Source organism: Schistocerca cancellata, chromosome 12 (assembly GCF_023864275.1).
Source record: "Schistocerca cancellata isolate TAMUIC-IGC-003103 chromosome 12, iqSchCanc2.1, whole genome shotgun sequence".
In the NCBI taxonomy this organism is placed as follows: Eukaryota; Metazoa; Arthropoda; class Insecta; order Orthoptera; family Acrididae; genus Schistocerca; species Schistocerca cancellata.
This window is the reverse complement of record NC_064637.1, coordinates 126,823,314-126,849,256: the sequence shown is the minus strand read 5'-3', so window position 1 is coordinate 126,849,256 and position 25,943 is coordinate 126,823,314. Positions and strand designations below refer to the sequence as shown.

The 25,943-nt window shown below is 45.2% G+C and overlaps 1 protein-coding gene across 1 annotated transcript in view; it reads right to left on the bottom strand.

Moving 5' to 3' along the window:
• Positions 1-23,261, bottom strand: part of LOC126109793 (carbonic anhydrase 2-like) — a 135,991-nt gene extending 112,730 nt beyond the window's left edge. The window contains exon 1 of the mRNA XM_049914850.1: positions 23,099-23,261. Coding sequence (XP_049770807.1) covers positions 23,099-23,159 — 61 coding nt within the window. The 5' untranslated portion in view covers positions 23,160-23,261. The remainder of the gene's footprint in view (positions 1-23,098) is intronic.
• Between the last annotated feature and the right edge of the window lie 2,682 nt (positions 23,262-25,943).

Here is a 25,943-nt window from a genome sequence, read left to right as displayed (position 1 = left end):
TCCAGAGTTGTGCTCCTGGGACGGTAACAGTTTGGGATAGACCATGACAAAGTGTAACGGAAGTGTTCGGGGAACTTAATGGGAACGCTTGGAAGAAAGTCCGACTTGACAGAAAATCCTAGGAAGTTCTGGTCTTACGTTAAATCTGTAAGTGGATCGAAACAGCATATCCAGACACTCTGGGATGATAATGGCATTGAAACAGAGAATGACACGCGTAAAGCTGAAATACTAAACACCATTTTCCAAAGCTGTTTCACAGAGGAAGACCGCACTGCAGTTTCTGTTCTAAATCCACGCACGAACGAAAAAAAGGCTGACATCGAAATAAGTGTCCAAGGAATAGAATGGCAACTGAAATCACTCAACAGAGGAAAGTCCACTTGACCTGACGGGATACCAATTCGATTCTACACAGAGTACGCGAAAGAACTTGCCTCCCTTCTAACAGCCGTGTGCCGCAAGTCTCTAGAGGAACGAGAGGTTCCAAATGATTGGAAAAGAGCACAGGTAGTTCCAGTTTTCAAGAAGGGTCGTCGAGCAAATGCGCAAAACTATAGGCCTATAGCTCTGACATCGATCTGTTGTAGAATTTTAGAACATGTTTTTTTGCCCGCGTATCAATTCTGGAAACCCAAAATCTACTCTGTAGGAGTCAACATGGATTCCGGAAACAGCGATCGTGTGAGACCCAACTCGCTTTATTTGTTCATGAGACCCAGAAAATATTAGATAAAGGTTCCCAGGTAGATGCCATTTTCCTTGACTTCCGGAAGGCGTTCGATACAGTCCGCACTGTCGCCTGATAAACAAAGTAAGAGCCTACGGAATATCAGACCAGCTGTGTGGTTCGATTGAAGAGTTTCTAGCAAACACAGCATAGCATGTTGTTCTCAATGGAGAGACGTCTACAGACGTTAAAGTAACCTCTGGCGTGCCACAGGGGAGTGTTATGGGACCATTGCTTTTCACAGTATATATAAATGACCTAGTAGATAGTGTCGGAAGTTCCATGCGGCTTTTCGCGGATGATGTTGTAGTATACAGAGAAGTTGCAGCATTAGAAAATTGTAGCGAAATGCAGGAAGATCTGCAGCGGGTGTGCACTTGGTGCAGGGAGTGGTAAGTGACCCTTAACATAGACAAATGTAATGTATTGCGAATACATAGGAAGAAGGATCCTTTATTGTATGATTATATGATAGCGGGACAAACACTGGTAGCAGTTACTTCTGTAAAATACACTCCTGGAAATTGAAATAAGAACACCGTGAATTCATTGTCCCAGGAAGGGGAAACTTTATTGACACATTCCTGGGGTCAGATACATCACATGATCACACTGACAGAACCACAGGCACATAGACACAGGCAACAGAGCATGCACAATGTCGGCACTAGTACAGTGTATATCCACCTTTCGCAGCAATGCAGGCTGCTATTCTCCCATGGAGACGATCGTAGAGGTGCTGGATGTAGTCCTGTGGAACGGCTTGCCATGCCATTTCCACCTGGCGCCTCAGTTGGACCAGCGTTCGTGCTGGACGTGCAGACCGCGTGAGACGACGCTTCATCCAGTCCCAAACATGCTCAATGGGGGACAGATCCGGAGATCTTGCTGGCCAGGGTAGTTGACTTACACCTTCTAGAGCACGTTGGGTGGCACGGGATACATGCGGACGTGCATTGTCCTGTTGGAACAGCAAGTTCCCTTGCCGGTCTAGGAATGGTAGAACGATGGGTTCGATGACGGTTTGGATGTACCGTGCACTATTCAGTGTCCCCTCGACGATCACCAGTGGTGTACGGCCAGTGTAGGAGATCGCTCCCCACACCATGATGCCGGGTGTTGGCCCTGTGTGCCTCGGTCGTATGCGGTCCTGATTGTGGCGCTCACCTGCACGGCGCCAAACACGCATACGACCATCATTGGCACCAAGGCAGAAGCGACTCTCATCGCTGAAGACGACACGTCTCCATTCGTCCCTCCATTCACGCCTGTCGAGACACCACTGGAGGCGGGCTGCACGATGTTGGGGCGTGAGCGGAAGACGGCCTAACGGTGTGCGGGACCGTAGCCCAGCTTCATGGAGACGGTTGCGAATGGTCCTCGCCGATACCCCAGGAGCAACAGTGTCCCTAATTTGCTGGGAAGTGGCGGTGCGGTCCCCTACGGCACTGCGTAGGATCCTACGGTCTTGGCGTGCATCCGTGCGTCGCTGCGGTCCGGTCCCAGGTCGACGGGCACGTGCACCTTCCGCCGACCACTGGCGACAACATCGATGTACTGTGGAGACCTCACGCCCCACGTGTTGAGCAATTCGGCGGTACGTCCACCCGGCCTCCCGCATGCCCACTATACGCCCTCGCTCAAAGTCCGTCAACTGCACATACGGTTCACGTCCACGCTGTCGCGACATGCTACCAGTGTTAAAGACTGCGATGGAGCTCCGTATGCCACGGCAAACTGGCTGATACTGACGGCGGCGGTGCACAAATGCTGCGCAGCTAGCGCCATTCGACGGCCAACACCGCGGTTCCTGGTGTGTCCGCTGTGCCGTGCGTGTGATCATTGCTTGTACAGCCCTCTCGCAGTGTCCGGAGCAAGTATGGTGGGTCTGACACACCGGTGTCAATGTGTTCTTTTTTCCATTTCCAGGAGTGTATTATACTACAACTGACATGTGATTACATTTTTACGCAAATTCGGTGCATAGATCCTGAGAAATCAGTACCCAGAACAACCACCTCTGGCTGTAATCACGGCCTTGATACGAATGGGCATTGAGTCAAACAGAGCTTGGATAGCGTGTACAGGTACAGCTGCCCAACCAGCTTCAACACGATACCACAGTTCATCTAGAGTAGCGACTGGAGTATTGTGACGAACCAGTTGCTCGGCCACCATTGACCAGACGTTTCCAGTTGGTGAGAGATCTGGGGAATGTGTTTGCCAGGGCAGCAGTCGAACATTTTCTGTATCCAGAAAGGCCCGTACAGGACCAGCAACATGCGGTCGTGCATAATCCTGCGGAAATGTAGGGTTTCGCAGGGATCGAATGAACGGTAGAGCCACCTCTGAAATGTAACGCCCACTGTTCAAAGTGCCGTCAATGCGAACAAGAGGTGACCGAGACGTGCAACCAATGGCACCCCATATCATCACGCCGGGTGATACGCCAGTATGGCGACGACGAATACACGCTTCCAATGTGCGTTCACCGCGGTGTCGCCAAACACGAATGCGAGCATCATGATGCTGTAACCAGATTCATCCGAAAAAATGACGTTTTGCCATTCGTGCACTCAGGTTTGTCGTTGAGAAAACCATCGCAGGTGCTCCTGTCTGTGATGCAGCGCCAAGGGTAACCGCAGCCACGGCCTCCGAGCTGATAGTCCATGCTGCTGCAAACGTCGTCGAACTGTTCCTGCAGATGGTTGTTGTCTTGCAAATGTCCCGATCTGTTGACTCAGGGATCGAGACGTGGCTGCACGATCCGTTACAGCCATGTGGATAAGATGCCTGTCATCTAGATTGCTAGTGATACGAGGCCGTTGTGATCCAGCACGGCGTTCCGTATTACCCTCGTGAACCCACCGATTCCATATTCTGCTAACAGTCATTGGATCTCGACCAACGCGAGAAGCAATGTCGCGATACGATAAATTGCAATCGCGATAGGCTAGAATCCGACCTTTATCAAAGTCGGAAACGTGGTGGTACGCATTTCTCCTCCTTACACGAGGCATCACAACAACGTTTCACCAGGCAACGCCGGTCAACAGCTGTTTGTTTTTGAGAAATCGGTTGGAAACTTCTCTCCTGTCAGAACGTTGTAGGTGTCGCCACCGGCGCCAAAGTTGTGTGAATACCCTGAAAAGCCAATCATTTGCATATCACAGCATTTTCTTCCTGTCGGTTAAATGTCGCGTGTGTAGCACGTCATCTTCGTGGTGTAGCAATTTTAATGGCCAGTAGTGTAGTTCCTCTCTTTTACATCACTAACTTTGCCCATCACATATTCGCCTTTTTTTGAGTAATGATATCATCATTCTGTACTGGGGTAAGAAGTACTGCAAATGAAACTTGCAGCTCGACTGGGCATCTGGAAACGTGGTGTGTAAGCCATCCTGAGAAAATGTAGGTAATCACCTAAAATTATTATAGTAAATTACTGGGTTAGGTCTGGACTGAAATGGCGAGGAAATAACAATATTTACGAAGCCCTTCTTCTGGGTACAGTGGAAGTGATGTCACCTTTAAGAAACGCTGCTAGCAATACGTAAGTAAGTAACTTGACTGCAGTTCTAGGAAGTGTTTTGAAACGGACGTTGGACACGACGATAAACTTCTCCAGGGCAGAGACCATCTCTACGTACCACGTACACATAAACTCCGCTTGCCACCGCAGAATGCGCGGCGAAGCTTAGTCAATGCCCATACTAATGATTTATCTCCTATTCCGTTTGCGTATTGAACGAGGAAAAAACGACTCTTCTTGATGAGTCTATACTCATTTCTGCCGCCTTACTTACGTGATCCTATCCCAGATACACGTTGGTGGCACCAGACTGATCGTTCGGTCGTTTCTCCAATACGGCGTCTATAAATTTATCCTACAGGTTTTCGCGGGAAGTACGTCGTCTTTCTACATCTACATCTACATTTATACTCCGCAAGCCACCCAACAGTGTGTGGCGGGGGGCACTTTACGTGCCACTGTCATTACCTCCCTTTCCTGTTCCAGTCGCGTATGGTTCGCGGGAAGAACGACTACCGGAAAGCCTCTGTGCGCGCTCTAATCTCTCTAATTTTACATTCGTGATCTCCTCGGGAGGTATAAGTAGGGGGAAGCAATATATTCGATACGTCATCCAGAAACGCACCCTCTCGAAACCTAGACAGCAAGCTACACCGCGATGCAGAGCGCGTCTCTTGCAGAGTCTGCCACTTGAGTTTGTTAAACATCTCCGTAACGCTATCACGGTTACCAAATAACCCTGTGACGAAACGCGCCGCTCTTCTTTGGATCTTCTCTATCTCCTCCGTCAACCCGATCTGGTACGGATCCAACACTGACGAGCAATACTCAAGTATAGGTCGAACGAGTGTTTTGTAAGCCACCTCCTTTGTTGGTGGACTACATTTTCTAAGGACTCTCCCAATGAATCTCAACCTGGTACCCGCCTTACCAACAATTAATTTTATATAATCATTCCACTTCAAATCGTTCCCCACGCATACTCCCAGATACATGTTCTAAAATTCTACAACAGATCGATGTCAGAGCTATAGGCCTACAGTTTTGCGCATCTGCTCGACGACCCTTCTTGAAAACTGGAACTACCTGTACTCTTTTCCAATCATTTGGAACCTCTCGTTCCTCTAGAGACTTGCGGCACACGGCTGTTAGAAGGGAGGCAAGTTCTTTCGCGTACTCTGTGTAGAATCGAATTGGTATCCCGTCAGGTCAAGTGGACTTTCCTCTGTTGAGTGATTTCAGTTGCCATTCTATTCCTTGGACACTTATTTCGATGTCAGCCTTTTTTTCGTTCGTGCGAGGATTTAGAGCAGAAACTGCAGTGCGGTCTTCCTCTGTGAAACAGCTTTGGAAAAAGGTGTTTAGTATTTCAGCTTTACGCGTGTCATTCTCTGTTTCAATGCCATTATCATCCCAGAGTGTCTGGATATGCTGTTTCGATCCACTTACAGATTTAACGTAAGACCAGAACTTCCTAGGATTTTCTGTCAAGTCGGACTTTCTTCCAAGCGTTCCCATTAAGTTCCCCGAACACTTCCGTTACACTTTGTCATGGTCTATCCCAAACTGTTACCGTCCCAGGAGCACAACTCTGGATTCATTCGATGTCTGCTGCCATACACTGGAATAATACTCTAGAACTGGTCGCCCTAGTGTCTTGTATCCCATTGCCTTTACAGATCCACAGTGTAAAGTTTCTCGTTTATTTTTGGTATTCAAGGAACGTGATGTGAGCTCCAAATTTTCATTCGACGAGTCACTGGATATTTTTCAAACAAAATTCTTTAATAGTCGATATGTTACGCCACAGAGTACAAGTAATGTGGTCTCTAGTAGCCCGTAACATTGCCGTTGCCATCGGCAAGCCATGAAAATTTGTTAGGTCCAGTTACATTATAGTCAAGACAATAAAATGATTCGTAGTCTGGTTATGCTATGCAGGGTATTTCAGAAGTGATGGTCAGTAGTCAGGGATATGACAGGAATGATCATGCGAAATGTAAAGGTCAAGTAAAACTGGACTCTAAAACGCGTATCTTAAGAGCTATCAGCAATTCTTGATCTTCGATACTGTGAAACATATCTCTTCTACTGAAAGCTCTTTGCTTTCCATAGTTTGGGAAGTGGTAGTGCGGACCAAAACAAGAAAAAATGTGCAATAAACATGTGCTCTAAAATGCATACCTTAAAGAGCTATGAGCAGTTGTTCGTGTTCGTTACTTTGAAACACAACTCTTCTAATGAAGACGTGCTCATAAATTTTAACGTATGCAATGCACAGGATAGGTTTACTGGATATTTTTTCTCGTTTTGGCCCATACTACTACGTCCCAGAATATGGAATGCAGTAGAAGAGATTTGTTTCACAGTATCGAAGATCAAGATTTGCCCGTAGCTCTTAAGGCAGGCGTTTTAGAGCCCATACTTACTTCACTTTCTTGTTTCGAATGATAATTCCTCTCATACTCCAGAATATTCACCATCACGTCTGAAACACCCTGTATGTTGTTTACTACATCTGGCGAATCTAGCTATTACACGTACTGTCTTCAACCATGTTTTTTTTGTCATCAGTCTACTGACTGGTTTGATGCGGCCCGCCACGAATTCCTTTCCTGTGCTAACCTCCTCATCTCAGAGTAGCACTTGCAACCTATATCCTCAATTATTTGCTTGACGTATTCCAATCTCTGTCTTCCTCTACAGTTTTTGCCCTCTACAGCTCCCTCTAGTACCATAGAAGTCATTCCCCCATGTCTTAGCAGATGTCCTATCATCCTGTCCCTTCTCCTTATCAGTGTTTTCCACATATTCCTTTCCTCTCCGATTCTGCGTAGAACCTCCTCATTCCTTTCCTTATCAGTCCACCTAATTTTCAACATTCGTCTATAGCACCACATCTCAAATGCTTCGATTCTGCCCGCATATCGTGGTCGTGCGATGGCGTTCTCGCTTCCTACGCCCGGGTTCCCGGGTTCGATTCCCGGCGGGGTCAGGGATTTTCTCTGCCTCGTGATGGCTGGGTGTTGTGTGCTGTCCTTAGGTTAGTTAGGTTTAAGTAGTTCTAAGTTCTAGGGGACGTATGACCACAGCAGTTGAGTCCCATAGTGCTCAGAGCCATTTGAACCATTTTTTTGAGCTTCGATTCTCTTCTGTTCCGGTTTCTTACAGTCTATGTTTCACTACCATACAATGCTGTACTCCAGACGTACATCCTCAGAAATTTCTTCCTCAAATTAAGGCCGGTATTTGATATTAGGGCTGAAAGAAAGTAATGCCTCCACCTTCGCTCAAGTGGTTCAAATGGCTCTGAGCACTATGGGACTTAACATCTGAGGTCATCAGTCCCCTAGAACTTAGAACTACTTAAACCTAACTAACCTAAAGACATCACACACATCCATGCCGGGGGCAGGATTCGAACCTGCGACGTAGCGGTCGCGCGGTTCCAAACTGAGGCGCCTAGAACCGCTCGGCCACACCGGCCGGCTCCACCTTCGCTAACTGGGTTTGGATGGGAATATTTTAATAAATCAAACGCAGAAATAATCCTTAGAATGTGATCTTTAATTACCGTTATTCACTTTTCCACATAACCAACAGCCAGTTGGATACATTTCGGCCAACGATGCACAAGTTTTCTGAAGTCGACACTCTGTTTCCGCAAACACAGTCTCACAGTTCTCTCAACGTCTTCATCAGAAGCATAATGGTGTCCCATGATTGAATGGAGAAAGGCGTCACCTTCATTCTCGTAACGCGAGAGGAGTTTCTGGCAAATTTCTAGTCTGTGCGCTTTCATTGCAGGAGTCAGCATCTGGGGTACCCATGGTGCACACATCTTCCTACAGCCAAGCAAAGCAATAATGTGACACACACGTTCTTATGAAATGCCGATTGTGCTTGCAATTTCTCTTTGAGTGATACGACGATCGTCCTGAATCAATCTGTCAACATTTTGCTTGTGAAACTCGGTGGTTGCTGTCACAGGACGTCCAACTCTTTGTTTGTCAGAAGTTCCCGCCTCACCATCTTTAAACTTACTCGCCCAACGACACACAGTACTCACACCAACACGATCATCATAAACTGCTTTCATTCTCTGGTGAATCTCCTCTGGGGTGACACCTTCTGCTGTCAAGAAATCGATGACTGCACGTTGCTTAAATCGCATTGAGCGACCGTCTGCGCAGGGTTCCATACTTCACACTGTAACAACACAACCGTTCAATGCTAAGGCTTCCCGCCAACTGGAGCTGTAGAGCAGAGGCTGCGGAACAAGACAGTACCCGCCGCATACCAATGCTGCCAACTGTTGCAGAGTTACGAAGGTGGAGGCATTACTTTCCAACCCTCGTATATTGTTCACTATTTCTGGCGAATCTTCTGGATTTTGGGCACATGAAGCCTATGAAGGTGTGGCTGTTGATATACTTTCCGGGATGTGAGGTCGTGGTCCAAGAACTTTTCTGCTCCTTACGTTTCGTCCACCACTGCGCTGGACTTCCTCAGAGGCGCTGCTCCGCTGAGTCTTGCCGACTGCAGTCGGCAAGACTCAGCGGAGCAGCGCCTCTGAGGAAGTCCAGCGCAGTGGTGGACGAAACGTAAGGAGCAGAAAAGTTCTTGGACCACGACCTCACATCCCGGAAAGTATATCAACAGCCATGTCAACCGGTCGTGAAAGCCTTCATTCTACAATCGAGTGGGTTTGTGTTCCCCATGGCACTAGAGATGGAGCACAGTATGTTGGTACCAAGTCTCCTCAGCTATACACTAGCTTGATTACTACACTGAAGAGACAAAGAAACTGGTATAAGTATGTGTATTCATATACAGAGATATGTAAGCAGGCCTTATAAGACAACAAGTGTCTGGCACGGGCGTTAGATCAGTTATTGCTGCTACAATGTCATCAAGATTTAAGTGAGTCTTAATGTGGTGTTATAGTCGGCGCACGAGCGTAGGGACACAGTATCTCCGAGGCAGCGATGAAGAGGTACTTTTCCCGTACGGCCGTTTCATGAGTGTACCGTTAATATCTGGAATCCAGTAAAATATCAAACCTCCTACATCGCTGCGGTGGGTAAAAGGTCCTGCAAGAACGGGACCAACGACGACTGAAGAGAATCGTTCAGCGGGACACTAGCGCAACTGTTCCGTAAATTGCTGGAGATTTCAGTGCTGGGCCATCAACAAGTGTCAGCGTTTGAACCATTCAACGAAATATAATCGGTGTGGGCTTTCGAACACGAAGGCCCTCTCGTGTACCCTTGACGGCTGGATGACACAAAGCTTTACGCCTCGCCTGGGCAGGCAAACACCGATATTGGACTGTTGATGAATGGAAACATGTTACCTGGTCGGACGAGTCTCGTTTCAAATTGTATCGAGTGGATGGTCGTGTACGGGTATGGAGACAACCTCATGAATCCATGAACCCTGCATGTCAGCTGGGGACTGTTCAAGCTGGTGGAGGCTCTGTAATGGTGTGGGGCGTGTGCGTTTGGTCTGATATGGGACCCCTGATGCGTGCAGATACGACTGTGGCAGGTGACACGTAGGTAAGCATCTTGTCTGATCACCTCCATCCATTCATGTCCATTGCGCATTCCGAAGGACCTGGCAATTCGAGCAGGACAATGCAGCAACCACAAGTCCAGAATTGCTACAGATTGGCTCCAGGAGCACTGTTCTGAGTTAAAACACTTCCGATGGCCTGCAGACTCCCCAGACATGAACATTATTGAGTGTATCTGCGATGCTTTGCAACGTTCAGAGGGGATCTCCACCCCCTTGTACTCTAACGGGTTTGTGGACAGCCCTGCAAGCTTTATGGTGTCAGTTCCCTCCAGGACCACTTCAGATATTAGTCAAGTGCAAATGGTTCAAATGGTTCAAATGGTTCTGAGCACTGTGGGACTTAACATCTATGGTCATCAGTCCCCTAGAACTTAGAGCTACTTAAACCTAACTAACCTAAGGACATCACACAACACCATTAGTCAAGTGCACGTCACGTTGTGCTGCGGCATTTCTGCATGCTCGTGGGGCCCCTACACGATATTAGGCAGGTGTACCAATTTCAAAAAATGGTTCAAATGGCTTTGAGCACTATGGCACTTAACATCTATGGTCATCAGTCCCCTATAACTTAGAAGTACTTAAACCTAACTAACCTAAGGACAGCACACAACACCCAGCCATCACGAGGCAGAGAAAGTCCCTGACCCCGTGTACCAATTTCTTTGGCTCTTTAGTGTATTTACTCAGTCGTAGATAGGCTCAATAATACAATACGCGACAGCAAATTTTAGCTTCTGAATATTTTATAACGTAAGGAAATTTAACATATAATATGACGAAACACCACGATAATATTTTCAACTAACTTATGAAACTTATGAAACAAAATTCATTGCAAACTTAACCAATATTCTTCAGTAATTAAATAAATCACTTTTCTTCTACGTATCCCGACAGCACAAATGAAACAAATTGGAAATGATACATCTCATTCAAAATTTAGAGAAGTGAAGCACTTCGACCATGTCAGTTGTACATCTTCAAACTTTATCTGATGATCATAATAATCACATAATTAATTACACGAAGATTATCAGAAAACGTCTTCGAAGCATGATATATGGCAAAGACCTTGCCGCAGTACATACACCTGTTCCCGTGAGATCACCGAAGTTAAGCGCTGTCGGGCGTGGCCGGCACTTGGATGGGTGACCATCCGGGCCGCCATGCGCTGTTGCCATTTTTCGGGGTGCACTCAGCCTCGTGATGCCAACTGAGGAGCTACTCGACCGAATAGTAGCGGCTTCGGTCAAGAATACCATCGCAACGACCGGGAGAGCGATGTGCTGACCGCCGGCCGCGGTGGTCCCGCAGTTCTAGGCGCTCAGTCCGGAACCGTGCGACTGCTACGGTCGCAGGTTCGAATCCTGCCTCGGGCATGGATGTGTGTGATGTCCTTAGGTTAGTTAGGTTTAAGTAGTTCTATGTTCTAAGGGACTGATGACCTAAGATGTTAAGTCCCATAGTGCTCCGAACCATCTGAACCATTTTATGCAGTGGTTAGACACTGGCCTCGCATTCGGGAGGACGACGGTTCAATCCCGCGTCCGGCCATCCTGATTTAGGTTTTCCGTGATTTCCCTACATCACTCCAGGCAAATGCCGGGATGGTTCCTCTGAAAGGGCACGGCCGACTTCCTTCCCAATCCTTCCCTAATCCGATGAGACCGATGACCACGCTGTCTGGTCTCCTTCCCCAAACCAACCAATCAACCAACCATTTTATGTGCTGACCACACGCCCCACCTATCCGCATCCTCCATTGAGGGTAACACGGCGGTCGGATGGTCCCGACGGGCCACTTGTGGCCTGTAGACGGAGTGAAGGTACTGTAAACGTATTTTGTCTTCTGTAATGGAGACTCCGCTGAAAACGGGAGGACTAGTACTCGTGAATGAAATATTTATGTATAAAGAAAAAGCTACACTCTGTTGGGCGGCTCACATCAATACGCATAGACGGAGGTGACCAAACCCGTGGGACAACCCCCAATATCGTGCCGGACCTCCTTTTGGCCGGCGTTGGGCAGCAGCTCGACGTGGCGGGGACTCTAAACGACGTCGAAAGTCCTCTGCAGAAATATTGAGCCTCGCTGCCTCTATAACGGTCCGAAATTGCGTAACTGATGCCGGTGCAGGATTTTGGGCACGAACAGACTCCTCGATTATGTCCCATAAATGTTCGCTGGAGTTCATGTCTGGAGATTTGGGTGGCCATATCATTCCCTCGGATTGTCCAGAATGTTCTTCAAACCAATTGTGAACAATTGTAGCCCCGTGACATGACGCACTGTCATCTGTCATCCACAAAAATTCAAGTAGCCGAACATAACCATTTCCAGTCACTGATCGTTTTAGCTGGACCACAGGATCCATTCCATTCCATGCAAACACAGCCCACACCATCATGGAACCACCACCAGCTTACACAGTAACTTGTCGATACCTTGGGTCCACAGTTTCGTGGAATCTGTGCTCTACGTTCGTCTTATGTCCCACATTGCGTTTCTTTCACAGAGTGTTGCTGGTCTGTTAGCACCGACAACAATACGCAAACGCCGCTGCGCTCGGTCGTTAAGTGAAGGTCTTCGGCCACAGCGTTGTCTGATGTGTGGTACTCTCGCCAAACTCTTTACACTCTGGATCTTGGGATACTGAATTCCCTAACGATTTCCGAAATGGAATGCCCCATGCAGCATTCCGCATTCGAAGTCTGTTAGTTCCTGTCGTGCGGCCATAATCACGTCGGAAACCTATTCGCACGAATCAAATGAGTACAGATGATAGATCAGCCAATGAACTGCCCTTTTGTACGTTGTGTACTACCGCCATCACTACATGTTCATATCGCTGTGTTGTGGTCTTCAGTCCTGAGACTGGTTCGATGCAGCTCTCCATGCTACTCTATCCTGTGCAAGCTTCTTCTTCTCCCAGTACCTACTGCAACCTACATCCTTCTGAATCTGCTTAGTGTATTCATCTCTTGGTCTCTCTCTCTACGATTTTTACCTTCCACGCTGCCCTCCAATACCAAATTGGTGATCCCTTGATGCCTCAGTATATGCCCCACCAACGGATACCTTCTCCTAGTCAAGTTGTGCCACAAATTTCTCCTCTCCCCAATTCTATTCAATACCTCCACATTAGTTATGTGATCTACCCATCTAATCTTCAGCATTCTTCTGTAGCACTACATTTCGAAAGATTCTATTCTCTTCTTGTCCAAACTATTTGTCGTCCATGTTTCACTTCCATACATGGTTACACTCCATACCAAACTAACAGAAACGACCTCCTGACACTTAAATTTATACTCGATGTTAACAACTTTCTCGTCTTCAGAAACGCTTTCCTTGCTATTGCCAGTCTACAGTTTATATCCCCTCTACTTCGAACATCATCAGTTATTTTGCTCCCCAAATAGCAAAACTCATTTACTACTTTAAGTGTCTCATTTCCTAATCTAATACGCTCAACATCACCCGACTTAATTCGACTACATTCCATTATCCTCGTTTTGCTTTTGTTGACGTTCATCTTATATCCTCCTTTCAAGACACTGTCCATTCCGTTCAGCTGCACTTCCAGGTCCTTTGCTGTCTCTGACAGAATTACAATGTCATCGGCGAACCTCATAGTTTTTATTTATTCTCCACGGATTTTAATTCCTATTCCACTATCGCGTGATTTTTGTCGCCTCAGTGTATATTAGCATCACATATTTTCAGTGTTACCACTAGATGGCTTGGGCACTCGAGTTTCACAACTGTTACTACGTAGTACACCTTATCCATGATAGAAAACCTACGACCACACAGTCGGTCTATCGTAGGAAAAATGTCGTCCACGTTTGAATGTTTCAGCTCCGTAAGAGGGACCTTTAACATTGAGAGCAGGGAGGGCTTAGCTAGGTCAACACGGCAAGGACACGCGAGATGCTGAATAATCACAGACGGAAACTTCCGGAACGAAATGTGGGCCAATGTCAGTGTCTCGCACACACACACACACACACACACACACACACACACACACAGACCGCCCCGACGCAATAGATACTACTTCGCTTGTTCTCGGTTTTTCCTTTGTTATGGATAGGTGCGGGACTTACATAAGGCACTCCCGTACGGCAATAAATTGATTTTCAAAAATTGATGAACTTCTGCCTTTCAAGTAACATGTCCAGTGACCATTTACGGTGTGCTTTCTTCTTGCACATCTCCTTGAAACCGATTTCTTTCCTCTGCGTAAGTAATTCAGAATTTGCCCTGACAGCCTTGAAATGATGCGTTCTTCTATGGTGCCGAAATCAGTTATGTCTTTGTTCTTGGAAGTATTGTGTTATGGACGTTACGTAAATCTCTTTGGCTATGGTTCCATTGCGCCTGTGATGTAGAAGCTCTTTTTCTCAGAAACTCCGTTTCAAGGTTGTTAGTCGATTCCTGACTTGATTTCGTAGGGCCCAAGTTGGCCTCGACGACGGGGTTTGGTATATAAGTTCTTTGACGCAACACTGCATCTCTATACACACGTGTTTCTAGGAACCTACTACTTTTTATATATATCCGCCGCTCGTGGTCTCGCGGTAGCGTTCTCGCTTCTAAGCACGGGGTCCCGGGTTCGATTCCCGGCGGGGTCAGGAATTTTCACCTGCCCCGAGATGACTGGGTGCTGTTGTGTCGTCTTCATCATTATCGTTATCCATCCCCATTACGGTTTCTAGGAACCTACTACTTTTTTATATATCCGCCGCTCGTGGTCTCGCGGTAGCGTTCTCGCTTCTAAGCACGGGGTCCCGGGTTCGATTCCCGGCGGGGTCAGGAATTTTCACCTGCCCCGAGATGACTGGGTGCTGTTGAGTCGTCTTCATCATCATCGTCATCCATCCCCATTACGGTTGGAGAAAGGCAACGGCAAACCATCTCTGTTAGGACATTACCTAGTACGGCAGTGCGGGTCTCACACTTCGTTCCCCTACGCTCTGCCAAGAAGCATGGGACTTCATTTCCATATATATATTTATATATGTATCATCGTCAGTCACCTCCATGACGGTCGGAGGTTGGCAACGGCAAACCATTAGGACATTATATATATATTCATTTTACCCTACGCTCTGTCAAGAAGCATGGGACTTCATTTCCATATATCCATGTATACAGGGTGGTCAGAAAATGGGTGAAATGCGTGTAGGGATGTTACAGGGCGGGTTGTACTGAGACATAAATGTTAAGAAACAATTTCGATACGTTGCTCCGTTTCCGAGTTATTTAGCATAGAATTTAGCCAGTCGGGGAGTCGCGCGCTCACATTCAAGCGGCCTGCCAGGGGCGGTGTTGCCCAACGAGTGCTTTGTCTCGTCAGCTGAAACTTGAGTTTACGCGCGCGACGCTCTGATTGGCTAACTTCAATGCTAAATAACTCGGAAACGGCGTAACGTATCGAATTTTTTTCGTATCATTCATATCTCAGTACAACCTGCCCTACAACATCCCTACAAGCGTTTCAGACATTTTCTGACCAGACTGTATATTCATTTTCATGGAGATGAATGGCGATGATGATGAAGACGACACATCAACATCCAGTCATCTCGGGGCAGGTGAAAATCCCTGACCCAGCCGGGAATCGAACCCGGGACCCCGTGCTTCAGAAGCGAGAACGCTACCGCGAGACCACGAGCGGCGGATATATATAAAAAGAAGTAGGTTCTTAGAAAGATGTGCGTATAGGAATGCGGTATTGTGTCAAAGAGCTTTCGGGGGTACACGCTTTTGAACAAGTGAAAATTTACATTTTTATTATGTAGATATACCTGCCACATAATGGTGGGGAAAATTATTTCCAGCGCCCGGGCTCGGACCGGCTACCTGTTCATCGGATACCTCCGCTCTGGCCCAAAAGTTCCATGTAGCTCAGCACCAGTAGCTGGTGAGCCCCGCTGCCGCCACTTGGCTTCTAATCGACACGCGGCAAGAAGTCCAGCGCGGCAACAAGTGGCGTATCGCAGACGGCGATATGTGTAGCGACGGCAGCGCCTGCGGTGAGCAACTGTACGGTGCGTTCTACATCTACATCTGCGTCTACATCTATACTCCGCAAGCTACCTGACGGTGTGTGGCGGAGGGTACCTTGAGTACCTCTATCGGTTCTCCCTTCTATTCCAGTCTCGTATCGTTCATGGAAAGAAAGATTGTCGGTATGCCTCTGTGTGGGCTCTAATCTCTCTGATTTTATCCTCATGGTCTCTTCGCGAGATATACGTAGGGGGGAGCAATATACTGCCTGACTCCCCGGTGAAGGTATGTTCTCGAAACTTCAACAAAAGCCCGTACCGAGCTACTGAACGTCTCTCCTGCACAGTCTCCCACTGGAATTTATCTATCATCTCCTAAACGCTTTCGCGATTACTAAATGATCCTGTAACTAAGCGCGCTGCTCTCCGTTGGATCTTCTCATCTCTTCTATCAACCCTATCTGGTACGGATCCCACACTGCTGAGCAGTATTCAAGCAGTGGGTGAACAAGCCTGCTTCCTTTGTTTTCGGATTGCATTTCCTTAGGATTCTTCCAATGAATCTCAGTCTGGCATCTGCTTTACCGCCGATAAACTTTATATGGTCATTCCATTTTAAATCACTCCTTATGCGTACTCCCAGATAATTTATGGAATTAACTCCTTCCAGTTGCTGACCTGCTATATTGTAGCTAAATGATAAGGGATCTTACTCTGGTATCCTAGCAGGAGTCGCCAAGCGAAGGGTAACGCGGACTTTCTGGTCAGGTACGGCAGGTGAGCTCCTTCATTACCTCAGCACACCGTTCTACATCTTCCCACAGCGCAAATTAATTATGAACCCGATACGAGGCAACCGGTTACTCTTTAGTACAACACCAGTACATCCCAGACAATCGAATTCCCAAGTGTGTATCAGCTTCAGACTTCTGATTACGAGGCGTCTGAAAAGTAAGCCTTCCGATTTTTTTATGTGAAAACTCTTAAAGTTTTTCTGAAAAAAGTTATTAACATTCTACATCTTTGTTGTTCCTGTCCACATGTTTGCACCCCTCTGCCGCTAAAGGGCTATGAATTGTGGCGTGTAACATGGTGGTGTATAACGTAACAGAGTCGTAAAACAAATGGTTCAAATGGTAAACACTGGCTATTTACATACTTCCTGCAGGGATAGCTCGAGCCACGGCCTGCAGGCAGTATCACTACGGCAAAACCTGACTGGCTGGAGACAGCTAGGACAGGATAGCAGTGACAACGAAATGCATGCATTCCCTCAGAGAGACGCTCGGCTCTAAATCGATCTCAGTCAACATTAATATGAAAATCTACAACACAGTGATATGCCCAGCAGTAATCTACGGTTTAGAAACATGGAGCGTGACTAAGTGAGAAAGGGAAAAACCATTAATACTTGAGAGAAGAGTAATGAGGAAGATATGGGGACCAGTTGTAGATAACAGAGAATGCAGGAGGAGGAAAAATGGAGGCAGTTTGTGGAAGCAGCTCGTGATCTGCAGGGCCTGTAGTCGTTGGATATCTATCTATCTATGATGTAGGATTTTTATCCACAAACTTTTAAGTCAACAAGTCGCGTATCTCCCCAATGGAAATGCCAAAGAACGACGTAACTGTGCCGGTGCGTGAGAAACAGCGTGACTGATGTAGTTATGCAGAGGAAAAAATTAGACGGTGAAAATTTAAGGAATTTCCAGTTACGTAGGACAAAATACAATGACTGACAATATTACCTTATTGTAGAAAATTTTGCACAGATGAAGAAGGTGGTAAAATGGCCGGAGAGCCTTGACTATATGTATATGTAGATGGTATCTGTTCTTTCGGTCGGGGCACACATTTTCAACTGTCCCCGTTGACTTATATCAACGCCTATATGCAGCTAAGGGTATTCATTTCATTGAAATTTATTCTAACGAACTGCATGGTCACCGATGGCATTGTTCTTCATATATAGATATGGCATTCTTCTAACAAATTTCTATCTAGATAATTGTTCGAATAAATAAATCATTCAAACAAATTTTCTCGCGAATAAATTGTTCACGGATAAAGAGATTATTCCTCTCTGCCAATATAAATAATTAATTGTTATTTATTATTCTTAACTCAAATGACGAATAACGTTGAAAGCCATCGTATTTTCTATGTTTACTTCTTGTACAGAATTCGATAACTAGTGCTCCCTCCCCGTGACCCAGTACAGTTTCTGTTTTGTAAATATTCAATTACTGGTTTGTGCAGAGTCATGCTTTGATGATTCCAAAGCCCCCGGCACGGTTAGGGTTGCCACCTGTACTTTAGTAGAAAGTATTGTACGTTATTTGGGGCATTTGTTCTCTATTCTTTAAGAGAACAACAAAGTACGCGGAAATACTCTATTTCACATAGTTTCGAATCGAAGAACTTTCAGCATTGCAGCGCGTCAGCTATCGTAAGTATCGAAATAATTATGAAAAATCCGCCTCGATTGCACAAACTACCTGGTGTTTACCTAGGTTTCAGCGTGGGTAGCCACGCCTTCTTCAGAACAAAATATAAAACAGCTTGCCTATATAGGAATCACTTTACTTAAATCATTAAAGGACCACGAAAGTTGACCGGAATTTTGCTTGTAAGATATCTGCTGAATAATTGAACCGTGAATTAACTGGTCATGTCTGAACGGAACATAATCTCAAATGTCAATACAGTCAACGGACAAAGTGAAAGATCCCGTCAATTTCAATTCTTTGCAACTACTAAGTACCACATGCGTCTTTGCTAGACTGTGTACACTAAGTGGATTATTTATTTCACGAAAAGTTACCCGACAATCTCGAAAGTATATTGCTCGTTACATATCGACTCTAGTCCCGACATTTAGTGTCCTTGCGAGACGAAACGACTGCCGGCAACCTCGGTGATGTAATACTTGTGGCACTATTGTTGCGTAGCGAAAACTTATGCTGCCTGTTTCAATTTGTTTTGTGTGAGGGCGGATTCAGCGCAATAAAGCTCGGTTATTCGGTTTTATAGCTTTACATAATAGCTTATCTTAGATAAAGACAACTTCAGTAAACTGATTACCGAATGTTCACCAACAAACGAAAGAAACAAATCCAGCCTGTCTTAGATAAAAATTAATAATGCGTTTACCTTAAATGCAGACTGTAAAGACGCTCTTTAGCAGTGACAATTATCTGTTAAATATTGTTAAAAGCCATGAAGAATATATTTTTGGACAAAAAGTTTAGCAACGTAAATAAAGCTTTATTTTAATGCATTGTGCTTCTTTCGCTACCTTCAGCACGATTCGACTTCTTCGACGCTTCTTTGGCTAGTATACGTCTGTAGGTTACTGTAAGTCTCACTTGGCGATGGACAGTAATACGGTTAAACTATTTGTTTCTAAATTGTTGGTGTAGAAACTCGAAAAATTTCATTGAGTCGCCTCGTTGACATTTTCTCGATAAAAAAGTTGTCAGTGTCCTGCACAGTTATGAATTCTTTTATGTGCTTAAACCCAGCGTCTCTTTCGACATTTTTGAGTCACAAAGCTCCACGTAGCTGCATAAGCGTATGTACGAGCGAAGACCTGTTCCAGCTTTACTCAGAGTTAGCCCAAAAAACATTCCGATGACTTTATTTTGATACATTGTTGTACTTTTTTCGAATGAACAACAAGTTTGCACTTGCACGCTGTGTTTAGAAGGTTTAAACCTCCATCATCAGGTGCATTTACATGTGTTAGTATCACGTATGTGTGTGTTGTGTTACGATTTTGGCGTAACTTGTGCCACTGTCTCCAGTGGTCACAGACTTCTTTCTCTGTCATAACACTTCACATGTAAACTGCCGTATACTTTGTTTCCTAAAAAAGGAGGAGATTATTGTGTAATGTCCCGTCGACAACGAGGTCATTAGAAACGGAGTAAAAGCTTGCATCAGGAATGGGGAAGGAAATCTGCCGTGCCCTTACTAAGGCACCTCCGGGCATTTGCCTGAAGCGATTTAGGGAATCACGGAAAACCTCAATAATGATGACCGGACGCGGGTTGCGAGTCAAGCACTAGAGAAAAACAAAAAAAAAAAAAAACAAAAAAATAGAGAAAAAAACGGCATCGCTACACACGATAGCTCAGCATGTGAAGTTTCTCGTCGATATAATTTCTGCGGTGTCATGCGACTTCCGCACAGTAATAATGAGGGAAAACGAGGAAGACACAAAAAGATAAAAAGAGAATAAAAAAATAAGGGGTTAAGTTGCAGACTGCAAAATGCAAGATCTCTGATCCAATCCCCCGATGGGCCTACGATTTTTTCTGTTATTTAGTGTTTCTTTGACCTCTAACAATGGGTAAAATTGCAAGTCAGGTTGCATCCCGTTTCGGAGTACATGTGGAACTGTAATTGTGTAAATCTATAGCTACATGATTACTCTGCAATTCACAGTTAAGTGCCTGGCAGAGGGTTTATCGAACCACCTTAAGGATATTTCTCTGCCGTTCCACTGTCGAACAGCGCGCAAGAAAGACGAACATTTAAATCTTTCCGTGCGAGCTCTGGTTTCTCTTATTTTATTATCATCATTTCTTCCTATGTAGGTGGGCGCCAACTAAATATTTTCATCCTCTGAGGACAACGTTGGTGATTGATATTTCATGAGAGGTTCCTGCCGCAACGTAAAACGTCTTTGTTTTAATGATTGCCACCCCAATTCACGTATCATATCCGTCGCACTCTCTCCTCCATTTCGCAATAGCACTAGACGATCTGCCCTTCTTTGTCCTGTGTCGATCTTCTCCGATGCGGACCCCCCGCCGCACAGCAATACTCCAGGAAGGAGGGCAGGCGTAATGTAGGCAACTTTATGCATTTTACGTGTTCTGTCCCATCTAACTGGCTGTATAAGTCAGGTCAGAGGTGAGGGGAAGTCAAGGGCACACTACCGTAACTAGTAAAGCACTGCACCGTTCAAATCGACCTTCGTGTTGGGCGAGGCTTCACTTGTTTTACAACGTAACGAATGGAACACAAAAGTACTTCGTAGGCGGACAGCCTTAGCAGTCATACCACGGGCGCGGTCCCATTCAACTGAGTCTTCACCTGTCAGTACATCACCCCTCCCCCTGCCAACAACATCAGAAAGGGCTCTGCGTAACTAGCAAAAGATGAGACTGCAATAAGCAGAAACTCTTAATCTGCAGCACCTCCGTCCATTCTGTCAAGACTGTTGACACTATCGAATATGGGTGTCTCGTTGGTACAATTACTCATTTGGCTTGTGTTTGTGGACAACTGCAGGACGTCCAGAGTCACCCGAACGTGGTTTTGGACTAAGTTTTGAGTAAACGCACCTTACTAGGTGCAATACATCTGCGCTCGTACATGATCTCATGCAGTTACATGAAACTTTGACTTACATGTAACTTGAGAAATGTTGGAAGAGACACTCGGCTTAAGCACACAAATGAGTTCATAATAGTGCAGGACACTGTCAGCTTTTTCTATCGAGAAATTCTCAAAGAATCGATCGCAAGACACTTCCCGCGTTTCTACACCAACTACAACTCTTGCAGCAATGATTTAAAAACAAATAATTCACCGAGGGATGATTACAACAAACTACAGACACAGAACAGCCAAAGAAACGTCGGAGAAATCGGGTCACGAGTTTGAAATAGTTCTGATACGCATAAAGAAAATTTATTTTGAATGGCATTTGGGAGGTGAAGCGATCGTAGAATCACAAGAAGTTACTTGCTAACAAAAAAAAAAAAAATGGTTCAAATGGCTCTGAGCACTATGGGACTTAACATCTGTGGTCATCAGTCCCATAGAACTTAGAACTACTTAAACCTAACTAACCTAAGGACATCACACACATCCATGCCCGAGGCAGGATTCGAACCTGCGACCGTAGCAGTCGCGCGGTTCCGGACTGAGCGCCTTAACCGCGAGACCACCGCGGCCGGCACTTGCTAACAACTAGACCTAAATTGATAATATCTCGTTTTTTGCAATTGTTTGACACTATCGATGCGTAAGATATGTGCTGTTAATTAAAATATGTGTGGATAAAAATCCTACTTCAAGATCAGAAATTCTCTTTACTGGTTACCAGTTTCTTCTCATTATCAAGCCTTTTCCAGATCAATCTCAAATGTTGTTCAGTGTGTGACACTCATTACTCATTTTCGTATTTTTTAGGGCTAAGTCGCCTTAGTCAAATAAAATCTTAAAGTGAATGTTTTAGTTAGTTATGTAAACTGATAACGTTAATCAATAATCAAATGTTGTTACAGTGCCCATTTTGCCACACCTATGAGTATGTACGAACCATCAACAACGCCATGAATCAATTTTCATAACCAACTAATATATTAACTTTAGGATTTTATTTAACTAGGGTGACTTAGCTGTAAAAAAAATAGGTCGATGTGGAGTGAGTGTCACACACTGAACAACATTTTAGATTGATCTGAGGGTGGCTCAGTAATGAGCCAAAATTTGTGAACTTGACATAGCATTTTTATCCACACATGTTTTATTTCGATTTTTGCTCAAGAAGATCATGCTTTGAAAGTGTGGTATTGTTGTGTGAATGTGCATGTCTAGACTGTATTTTTTGTGCCACAGTGGCAAACATTATAAAAACAAACTTTCTGGTGAGGTGTTTGAGAAAAGAGTTCTTTGAAAGCTAGTTTAAAATCAACAAAAAGTGCATTTGTTACATACATAACAGAATTGGAACAACAAAAGTAATTAGATTTCAAATTTATCTATTTTTTTATAAAAGTCTTTGTTCAGAGATGAATTGATTTATTCGTGTAAATGGATAATCTTTGGAATAAATATTTTTATTTTTTATTTACAAATAAGAAATAATAATTTTTATTTGTATTCGTTATTCTTTCATTCGCGTAAATTTTGCCCATCTATGACTGGAACTAAGATACGATGCATTTCACAAGATGCCTGTTCAGATGACTTCAAGTCGTATGTTTAATATGCAAAAACTTGGAATATTTTCGAGGGTCCTACGTAGGGATCCAGTAGAAACGGTGCAGTTAGAATCAGACCACGATAACAGCTCGAACAGAGAAATACAAGCAGTCATTCTTCGCACACTCCGTCCACGAAAATAGTGGCGAGAAACCCAAACAACACTACAGTGAAAGAAAGGTACCCTCCGCCGTACACTTCACAGTGATTCGCGGAGTGGTGCGTGGGGCGCCTACCTCTTGTGACGTAGAGGAGGACGAGCAAGGCGGGGATGCAGGCGGTGGCAGCGGATGGCATCGTGGAAGAAGTCTCGCAGTGGAGAAAATCAGGAAACTCGACTCGTGCGGCGGGTTGCAGAGGCGGCAGGCGCCGTCAGAGAACTGGGAGCGCGTCGGCCGCGGACCGCGAAGCGACTGAGCCGCGGGGGCCGGCGCACCGGCTTATATAGCGACGCGGGGCATGCTGGGAACACTTCCGGCCGCACCGCCACTGCTGCGGGGGTACTTGCGCACTGTTCATACATATTTCACCCCGTAGCTCCTCAGTCCTTATGCAGGAATAAACTAAACTCTTGAAACGTCCCCTTAGAAAAATTTATACACGAGAACACAGAAAAACACAATTTGAAGAGCGAAAATAGGGGAACACATAAACATAGCACTGCAAATAATATCTAGTTAATTGCAGGCGCAGCTGCGAAATACTTGGTGCAAATCTACATGCATGCCACAACTGTTTTACTGTACAACAATGAAAGACTGCAACTACAAAGGAGATTCTCTCTACAATTACGCAATAGCAATAAACAAAATCTACACTAATTACACAAACTACAAGAAAAAATCAGAAGATTCCAGTGAGGTATCCTGGCAGGGTCACCAGTAGGCTGTTTATGTTTTCTTTATGTAAGTAGGCTGTTTATGTTTTCTTATTGGCAACGTTACGTAGCGCTCTGTATGAAAATCACTGGCTGTGCTGTGTGTAGTCTGTGGCCAGTTAGCATTGTTGTCTGCCATTGTAGTGTTGGGCAGCGGCAGCTGGATGTGTACAGCGCGTAGCGTTGCGCAGTTGGAGGTGAGCCGCCAGCAGTGGTGGATGTGGGGAGAGAGATGGCGGAGTTAATTTGTGCATGAACTGCTATATATATTATGACTATTAAGGTAAATACAGTGTTTGTTCTCTATTAAAATCTTTCATTTGCTAACTATCCCTATCAGTAGTTAGTGCCTTCCGTAGTTTGAATCTTTTATTTAGCTGGCAGTAGTGGCGCTCGCTGTATTGCAGTAGTTCGAGTAATGAAGATTTTTATGAGGTAAGTGATTTCTGAAAGGTATAGTTTAATGTTACTCAGGGCCATTCTTTTGCAGGGATCTTTGATAGTCAGATTGCGTTGCGCTAAAAATATTGTGTGTCAGTTTAAGCACAGTCGTGTACAATTGTTCTAAGGGGACGTTTCACTCTCTTTACCTGTTGTTCAAGAGACGTTCAATAAGTAACGCAACACTTTTTTTTCTCGGCCAATTTCGCTTGAAAAAATGAAGAATTTTTTGTGGGACATCGTAGAATATTCCTACTTCAGTCCCTACAGTACCATCAAGTTCCCATAAATGGCGGCGCAATACGTAGCCTTCAAAATGTCTGTAACGGAGATGCATTCGAAGGAGAGAATTGACCGTGAGTTTCTTTTGGTGGAAAACCAGAATATCACATATATTCATAGGCGCTTGTAGAATGTCTACAGAGACCTGGCAGCCAACAAAGTCACGGTGGGTCGTTGGTGAGGCATCTGTCATCATCACAAAAGGTTGTCCAAATCTTTCTGATACCTGCATGTTGATTTGCTACACACAATTTGACCCCTGCAATATTAGAGTGGATGGACACTCTCATCAAGACTGATGCATCACAAACACCTAGCTGCTCAAGTGGACATCTTTGTTGGTTGTGCTGACACATACACGCACTAGTTGGGTACTCAAAGGTGTATACTGTCTCGGTTCCTCCCCAAGTAACGGAAGACCGTAAATAGCAACGAAGGGTCATCTGTACATAATTACTTTCATTTTATGAGCCTGATTGAAACAACTTTTTGTCGAACCTCAGCACAGGCGATGAAACATGGACTCATCACTTATAATTGGAAACAAAATGGCAATCCATACAGTGGTGCCAGACCAACTCTCCTCCAAAGAAAAAGTTCAGAGCAGCGCCCTCAGGCGCTAGAGTCATGGTGACAGTGTTCTGGGACTCTGATAAAGGGATTATTCTGTTTGATGTTCTCCATCATGGTGCAACTATCAACTCTGATGTCCTCCCTCATAGTGCAACTATCAACTGTGACATGTACTGTGCTAGCCTCAGGAAATTGAGGAAACGAGTTTAGCAGCCGGCCGCTGTGACCGAGTGGTTCTAGCTGCATCAGTTCGGAACCGCGCTGCTGTTACGTCGCTGGTTTGAATCCTGCCTCGGGCATGGATGTGTGTGATGTCCTTAGGTTAGTTAGGTTTAAGGAGTTCTAAGTCTAGGGGCCTGATGACCTCAGATGATGTCCCATAGTGGTCAGAGCCATTTGGACAATTTTGAACGAGTTTAGCATGTTAATGGCCACAAAAATGGAAAAAAACTTCTCCTTGTCCATTACAATGCAAGGCCTCACACAAGTCTGCGCCTGAGAGGAGCTCACAATTCCTCATTGGACTATTCTTCCTCATCCACTGTACAACCCGAATCTCACTCCTCCTGACTTTTGGCCCAATGAAGGATGCACTCCATAGGAAGCAATATCTAGATGATGGGGAGATTATTGATGTAACAATACGTTGGCTCCGATGTCCACCAGTAATGTGGTACCATGCAAGCATACTGGACCTCCCAGTAATGTAGTATAAGGCTGTTGCATTGGACAACGATCGTGTTGAAATAGGGTGTTACAACCAACCAAAGCAGTGGTGTATGATATGTTGTATTTAAATCGTGAATAAAACCAACTTGCTTTCAGAAAAAAAGTATTGCATTACGTATTGAGTGTTCCTCGTACATATTTCATTCCATACTTCCTCAGTCCTTATGTAGGAATAAACT